General features: G+C 53.6%; 1 protein-coding gene across 1 annotated transcript in view; it reads left to right on the forward strand.

The window, feature by feature from the left end:
- AP2A2 (adaptor-related protein complex 2, alpha 2 subunit) overlaps window positions 1-8,258 on the forward strand; it is a 92,615-nt gene that overhangs the window by 82,957 nt on the left and 1,400 nt on the right. Inside the window, exons 16-20 of the mRNA XM_011993856.1 lie at window positions 2,381-2,463; window positions 5,222-5,311; window positions 6,727-6,850; window positions 7,855-7,971; window positions 8,083-8,152. Coding sequence (XP_011849246.1) covers window positions 2,381-2,463; window positions 5,222-5,311; window positions 6,727-6,850; window positions 7,855-7,971; window positions 8,083-8,152 — 484 coding nt within the window. The remainder of the gene's footprint in view (window positions 1-2,380; window positions 2,464-5,221; window positions 5,312-6,726; window positions 6,851-7,854; window positions 7,972-8,082; window positions 8,153-8,258) is intronic.

The raw sequence follows: 8,258 nt of genomic DNA on the forward strand, positions 1-8,258 counted from the left end.
TTCCCCCTCCCCCTCCCCCACTGCCCTGTGGGTGGGAGCGCAGGTGCCGGTTTCTGTCTCAGATAGAGGTTAGAGAGCCTTTGAGGAATGGCCTTTTGGTCCCACGTTTTGAAGACTGTAATAGAATTCTGGTGTTTTAAAATGTTTTTCAGTTCTTTGTATTCATGTTGCATGTGAGTTCTGTTTCCTGTTACATGTTGGAAAAGGACTTAGGAGAGGCAGACCAGCGTGGTGTTTGGTGCAGATTGCCACTTGGGCTGAAAACAGTCTTCTTACTGCTCTTAGAGTCGTTGTGTTTGCGATTGAGAATCCAGGTTCCAGGGCTCTGGTGGTGGCCACTCCTCAGTGTCTCGGTGGCAGGAAGGGACCAGGGGCTGGGCAGTCCGTGGCAGCCGTGGCCCTTCCCTGCTGGGCGCATGCCTGCCCCGTCTCCATACAGCTGTGCTGGGAGCTGCACGTGGCCTTGTGCACACCTCACATTGGGTGGCGCTGTCTCCAGCTGGCCAAGCGTTGGGGCTCTTGTGCATGTGGCCATCTTGGCTTTGATCTGGCTACAGAGGGTCATCAGGTGTCTGCGTGTGTTTGGTGTAGATGGAGGCACAGAGTGCCTGGGCGAGCTGGCTGCGGTGGCTGCTGGAACACGGCTCACAGGACAGGGCGGCTGCATTCTTGTGGCCTTGCAGAGTGGTTTGCATTTTCCCCAAAAATTCCTCCAGGCCAGGTTGTAGTTGGGATGACCTTTTAAAAAGCAAGCAACCAAGCAGAGACGCCGACCACGAGGGCCCCTCTGTCACGCCACGTCATGGGTGATCAGTCGGAGCCCCTCCCATGTCCTTGACAGATTTCGCTTTAAAATGGCTTAGGCGAAACCACGAGTGTGAACTCCGTGGCCTCTTGTGTGGAGAGACCGTTGGCTGTGGGCAGAGCAGCGATCCCGGGGCACAGTGGACACCTCTCCCTCGGCCGGCTCCTCCTGTGAAGTGGCCTCGGCTTTGTTGGTGGCCGGCTGTGGCCGTCCTGGGTGAAGCGCAGTAGACGTGTTCCAGGCCGTGTTGTGGATGACCATCCTGTGTTGTGTGTTGGTTGCACCACACTTGACTTTTGAAGCTTTGCATGTGGCTGGAGCTGGACCGGCAGCCTGCCTGGCTGTGCAGGGGGTGGCTGTGGCCTCCAGAGGTGTGCGCGGGGACTGCTGCCTCAGTGGCTCTTGTGGCTGCATCAGGCTGGAGTGGGGCAGTGTGAGGCGAACAGCACCCTCCTGGCCCTGAGGGCAAGCCAAGGGCCACCCGTCACTGTCCCTTGCTGTCTGTCTCTGCTTCCTCCGTCTTCTCCCTGGCCTGGTCTCCATATGGCAGGATGCCGATGAGCTGATCTTCAGGTCGGCAGCACTCAGACCTTCCAGGGTGGCAGCTGTGGTGCAGTTAGTGGAGACTGGGTGAGCGTAGGAGTGGCTGACCTTAATCTCCTCGGCGTCAGCGCAGGTGGGTGTGGAGATTTCAGAATTAGCCTGCTGCCAGGCAGCATTTGCTTCTTAGGCACTGGGGTGGGTTGGGCGAGGGGGCGGCACTGTGAGCTCCTGCCTTCCCACCCTGTGGTCTGAATCAGTGCCACGTCCATCTCTGTGCTGGGTTCACCCAGGAGCCCTGTGCTGCTGCCCTGCCTCCCTCTCCTCTCTTTTGGATCCAGGTCACTGTGGAGTTATAGTTTCCTAGAGGAGGTCAGAAAACTTGAAGCTCTTCTGAGAGAAACACAAATGAAAACTAATCAATGCTATTTTATTTTCCCCTAACTGTGTAGTGTAGATAGGTGCCCTGTGGTGAGCAAAACCCTGGGCTCCCTGTGCAGTGTAGATACGAACCACGCATGGTGCGAGAGGAGAGGCCAGAGGGGAGATGGGGGCGCCCAGGGCCCTGCAGGGCTGTGCTGCTGGTGGGTGGATGGCTGGGTGCCCTTGTGTGCGTGTGCATCAGCGGGGAGCAGCCAGGCTCTGATGGCGAGGCCCTCACTGGGTGGAAGTCCGGCACCCGTGTTGGATGGAGTCTGTGGCGTGGCCAGAGCTGTGTGCATGCCTTCGCGCACGTGTCCTGTCTGGGGCCGTGAGAGGCCGTTACACGTGGACCAGCATGTTCCTAGAAAGCAGCTGCACCAACTGTCTTCACAGGCCTCGCTGGAGCTGTGCCCGTGTCCCTGTGCCCTGCTCACTGTCCACCTGTGGCTATTTGTCAGGATGGTCCTTGGAATCTTTTTCCACTTTTTTCTTCCCTTGTGTCCCATAGAGGTTTTTCTGGCCTCTTCGTGCTATGAATTTTTTTCCAAAACAAACCCTTGTGTTTTCTGCAGGTGGCTTTGAGTGACACATATACTGTCCCTTTCCCCCTAGGTTTGTTTGTAAAAACAATGGTGTGTTGTTTGAAAATCAGCTGCTTCAAATTGGACTTAAGTCTGAATTTCGGCAGAATTTAGGTATGTGTTTTAATTACTTAATGAAACCCTCTCTTAGAACTCCCATAAGTCAGTAAGAAAGCAGCCCAATTAAAAAATGGGCAAAAGAACAGCCTGGGCAACAAATCAAGACCCCACCCCATCTCTACAACCACAGGGGGCCGCGGGGGAGGGGTGGGTGCAAAGTTGTTGAAAAGACGTTCTCCAGGGAGAATACAGGAATGCTCAGTAAGCACCTGAAAAGATGGACAAAGTCATGAAGGAAATGCCAGTCAAAACCACAATGAGACACCACCTCAGCCCGCCAGGATGGCTTACGCCTGTAATCCCACAGCGAGACACCACCTCAGCCCACCAGGATGGCTGTTATAAAACAAACAGGTAGCCTGGGCGGTGGCTCATGCCTGTAACCCCAGCATGTCGGGACGCTGAGGCAGGCGGATCACTTGAGGCCAGAAGTTCGAGACCGGCCTGGCTAACATGGCGAAACCCTGTCTCTACTAAAAATACAAAAATTAGCTCTGCGTGATGGTGCATGCCTGTAGTCCCAGCCACTCAGGAGGCTGAGACAGGAGAATCACTTGAACCTGGGAGGTGGAGGTTGCAGTGACCGAGATCATGCCACTGCACTCCAGCCTGGGCAACAGAGTGAGACTCTGTAAATAAATAAACAGTCTGGCCTGGTGGTCTGGTGACTTAGGCCTGTAATTCCAGCACTTTGGGAGGCCGAGGTGGGAGGATCACTTGAGCCCAGGTGTTTGAGACCAGCCTGCACTGAACATGGTGAGACCCCATCTCTACAAAAAATACAAAAATTAGCTAGATGTGGTGGTCCACACCTGTGGTCCCAGCTACTCGGGAGGCAGAGGGGGGAGGATCGCTTGAGCCCAGGCGTTTGAGGCTGCAGTGAGCTGAGATCATGCCACTGCACTGCAGCCTGGGCAGCAGAGCGAGACCCTGTTGTTTGTTCATTCATTCATTCATAAATAACACATACATCAAAACAAACCTTGAAGGAAAAGGAGTGTCTGCAGGACATGGTGACGTTGGAGCCTTGTGTGCCACTGGTGGGGGTGTACAGTCGTGCAGTTACTGTGGGAAGTTCCTCAAAACACAAAAGAAAGTGGAATTACTCTGACCCAAGCAGGTTCACGTCTGGGGACAGACCCCAGAGAATCGAAAGCTGGGTCTTAAAGAGGTACCTGTCCACCCATATCCATAGCAGCATTCACAATCCCCAGAAGTTAGAAACAGCCCAGATGTTCGTGGGTGGATGACTAGATAAGCAAAATGTGGTCCATCAACGCAGTGGAATATTATTCAGCCATGAAACGGCAGAAAGGAATGAAATTCTGATGCATAAAATAGCACGGATGCACCTTGAGGACATGGTGCTCAGTGACACGGGCCAGACACAGGGACAAATCCTGTGTGGCTCCACTCATGCGGTCCGTAGAGCAGTGACTTCATAGAGACAGAAGGTAGTTCGTGGGTGCCAGGGCCTAGGCCAGGGGGATGGGGAGTTGGTGTTTAATGGGGACGGAGTTCAGTTTGGGAAGATGAGAACGTTCTGGAGATGGTGGTGGCAGTGGCTGCGCAGTGTGGCTGCACTTCCTGCGTCCTTGTGTCCACCTAAATACGGCTAGGAAGGTGAATGTTAGGTTCTGTGTGTTTTACCACAATTTAGAAGGAGGACATAAAAAAGCCTTTGAGTGTTAAAAAACGCTGTGCATGGAACCCTGTGGCTACAGGGCCCCTGGCTGCGGACCTGCCTCCTCTCAGTGCCTGCCTTGAGCCTCCTGAGGACTGCTCTGTCTCTCGCTTGGGAAAACCACGGAAAGAGTGTGAAAAAAGAGAATTAGTTGCTTGCCCACCGGGGATCTGTTAGAAAAGTGAGGGTTGTCAGAGTAATTCTTGTGGGAAATGCTGCATTGAAAACAGATGGTACTTTCAGTCCTGGTTTAAGTTTTTAAACTCTGGGCCTTGAAAGCTTCAACTAGGTGTTGGTTTTGGTTTTTTAAATTGTGGGAGGAGTGATGCCAAACTGTTCACCCTTTTCAGAATATTCGAGGTTTCCTTTCTGAATTCAAAGGGCATACAGATGTTCACAAAGATTTGTTACTGTGATGTAAATAAAAACAGCGACACATCCAAAACGTGCACCTGTGCTGTGCGTGAGCCGCTGCCGTGAGGGCCAGTGTGCAGCACCAGTGCTGTGCGTGAGCCGCTGCCGTGAGGGCCCGTGTGCAGCACCAGTGCTGTGCATGAGCCGCTGCCGTGAGGGCCCGTGTGCAGCACCAGTGCTGTGCTGGACGCAAGCCAGCCGGGTCCCCTGATGGGAGGCAGCCGGGGCCGGCCTGTGTTTACGTGTCGCAGACGTGGGGCAGGGCCGGCAGCGGCCTGTGTGATTGCGGCGTCCCTCGAGGCCCCTCCAGCTGTAGCCCAGCCTGCGGACAGGGCTTTCTGTAGGTCCTTCCCCGTGCATATGCGTGTGACCTCATCCATCCCGTGTGAGTGTGCAGGAGGGGCCGAGAGAGGAGGGTGCTGGAGGGCAGAAGTTACCTCTGAGTGGAGGAGATACCCCGCCCGTTTCCAACACTGGTGTGCTCGTTCTAAAACTGGAAAAAATTTGTTCTTAATTTTAACAACAGTCGTGCATCACAACAGTGAATTTTGATTCAGCTGAAGATTGTGGGGGGGGCTCTTGTTTTTCAGTGTAAATATTCAGGGTAAGTGTAAAATGATGTGTGTGAAAAAAATGGTTTGTGTTTCCTTCTAGGTCGGATGTTTATCTTTTATGGTAATAAGACCTCCACGCAGTTCCTAAATTTTACTCCAACACTAATCTGTTCAGATGACCTTCAGCCTAATATCCTTGGTTTCATTGCCCCCATGCCCACAGACAGCATAATGTGGGACTTAGAGGAGGCTTCTGAGGAAGTTTTTCGGTTTTCTTATTTTGTTAAAATAGCAAGATAATTGCAGATGCTATATGAAAATCAGGCAATCGTAGTCTGCCTGTGGTGTTGGGCAGCAAAAAGAAAACAGGCAGTCTTCCATATTGAAGTGTCAATTTTTGATAATGCATCTAAAAATACTGTGCACAAGTCTCTTCCCCTTCCATTTGGCTAGTTTGAGTCCCTTTCTTTTTCAGCTGGTCTCACCCTCCTGTGACATTGTCTTTAAATCCCTCCTCTCTGAAGCCTCACAGAGCTGCTGCTTGCAGAGCACGGGAGGCGCCGGCGGGGACTGGAGCACGGTGCGCACACCCCGGCCAAGCTTGTGTGTGCTTCTGGCAGAGCTTTTAGACTGACGATTTTCCCTTCGTAATGCCAGAAGTGTTACTAGAACTTTCCCAGCTAAAAGAGGGAGATGCTAACGTCTCTTCCTGTAAGGATAGGCGCACCGAGTAGAGTTAGCGTGAAGACCCCAGCTTGACCAGAAACGGTGACACCTGGGGGTTTATGGTCCGAGACCTGAGTGAAGCAACATCGTCCTTGCCACTGGCTGGTCTGTGTTCATTTTAACATGAGCACGTTGTAATGCAGACCGTTCAAGCTAACTGTTTCAAAACAGTCATTAAAAATACACATGTATAGGATCACGTGTATTAAAGACTTCGTTGAGAATCCGGAGTGGAAGCTGACTCCTACTGTGCCCCTCTTTAGGGGTCTCTCCCTCGGGGTCCGCTTGGCTTGAGGCAGCAGCGAGCCCAGCAGCTGAGTGGCCGGCAGCACACGACCCAGAGGGTAGGCGAGGCCTGCACCCTGCTGCCTCCTGCACCCAGCTTTGTTCGTGTCGCTGTTTCTTCAGGAGAGGCTGTAGGCAAACCCTTGTTTTCCAGCATGAAAACAACGCTGGTCCCAGCAAGGCGGGCTCTTTTCTGAGTCTCACTGTCTCAGGAGCCTGCTATTCCCAGGATTCTTGAAGTTTTCCTGCCCTACTAAGCACCAGTTTCTGCTAACGGCGACAAAAATTGTGTGTGTAAGAACCAGAGCCGAGGCTCACAGAGTGAAAACAGATAAGGAGAACAGCCAGTGTATAGTCTAAGCGACTTCTTAAAATGGAGGAGCCGTTTTGGAAGCGTGAGAAGCAAACAGTGTTTTGAGGATTGTCTGGGTGGAAGGGCAGGGCCGGGTGGTGTGGCCGCCCCTTGACCCGTAACTGGTGGTCCTGGAGCGTGGTGAGTGTGCTCGCCTCCACGGGTCCTGCTGGGGCTCTAGCCCGGCCCGTTTCCGCTTCTGCCGCTGGGGCTTGCTTGGCTGGATTCCTTAACGCACACACACCTGAACCTGCAGACCAAGCCCGTGGACCCGACTGTGGAGGGGGGTGCGCAGGTGCAGCAGGTGGTCAACATAGAGTGCGTGTCTGACTTTACGGAGGCGCCAGTCCTCAACATTCAGTTCAGGTAAGAGCCATCTGTGCGCCCCGGGCCAAAGATTGTGTGGGCGCCTCAGCTGTGTGCCTGGCCTCCATGACTGTGCCCCCATGTCCTTCCTGAGGGGACCCAGGGCATGTGGGTACTCATGGTGCATGGATGCGACCTGAGCTGTTGCTGCCCTCAGCTCTGCAGAGCGCAGGAAACAAGGGGAGATGAAGCCCCGGGCTGTGGGATGGCAGGTGGCAGCTCCCACATGGGGCCTTGCTAGGATCTTTCTGGGCACAACGGGGCCTACCTCATGGGGTAGCAGACAGCCAGGGCCACATGCCACCTGCCCGGCTTGGTACCAGACAACCGTTGCGAGGTGAAGGCAGCTGGCTTCCTTCGGACCCTGGCCTGAGGGGTGCGTTTTTTGCACAGTTGGACTCAGATCATACCACTTTGCTTATTTTTTAAAAGCAGGAGATTTTCCTGTTGCAACTGTTGCTTACTCTCACTTTTCAGTGGCTACAATAGCGTGTACACAGTCAGCGCGTACCCTGCTGGGTGTCTGCAAGGTTATGAATGTTGAGAAAAGCACACTTTCTAACATTAAAAATACAGAGAACTTAAGGATTGTATACTGTAGAATTTGGGGACATAGACATGCAAATTTTTGTTTCATTCTTTGTGCAAATGCCTTTGCCTTTTTAAAGAAAAAAAAATCACACTATTTGCACAGACTTGGTGTTCTGAGAAACAGATAGATGGGGAGAAGTGAGGCACAGGGGCGTCCTGCCTGTGTACGTGGCCCTGGCCTATCCTGTCTGTGGGTGACACTGTACACTGAGCCACACATGGTCTGTGGAGACTCAAGGCTCGGCTCCCCACGCTCTGGTGGGTGGCGGTAGGTGGGGACGCTTCTCACTCCAGGCTCTTTTCCGATCCCTGGGGCTCTCAGAGGAGGAGCTGACTGTCCCTCGGCTCTTTCCTGGCCCCTGGGGCTCTCAGAGGAGGAGCTGACTGTTTCTTTCTGCTGCTGCTGCTGGCAGGTATGGGGGCACCTTCCAGAACGTGTCTGTGCAGCTGCCCATCACTCTCAACAAATTCTTCCAGCCGACAGAAATGGCTTCTCAGGATTTCTTTCAACGTTGGAAGCAGTTGAGCAAGTGAGAAACCTGTTGTCCTGTAGGGGTCGGGGGTGGGGATGGGGGTCATTTGAACAGATGGGCTTTGGTCTCTGGCCTGGCTGAGAAACTCGCCTTTGCTGTTTCTCACAGTCCACAGCAGGAGGTGCAGAACATCTTCAAAGCAAAGCACCCAATGGACACAGAAGTCACCAAAGCCAAGGTAGGGCATCTGGAGGGACGGCCCCGGGGACACGCTGCCCGCAACCCAGCGCCAGAGTCTGGAGGGACGGCCCCGGGGGACGCGCTGTCCGTGACCCAGCGCCAGG

The sequence above is a fragment of the Mandrillus leucophaeus genome, unplaced genomic scaffold (genome assembly GCF_000951045.1).
Source record: "Mandrillus leucophaeus isolate KB7577 unplaced genomic scaffold, Mleu.le_1.0 Scaffold435, whole genome shotgun sequence".
Classification (NCBI taxonomy): Eukaryota; Metazoa; Chordata; class Mammalia; order Primates; family Cercopithecidae; genus Mandrillus; species Mandrillus leucophaeus.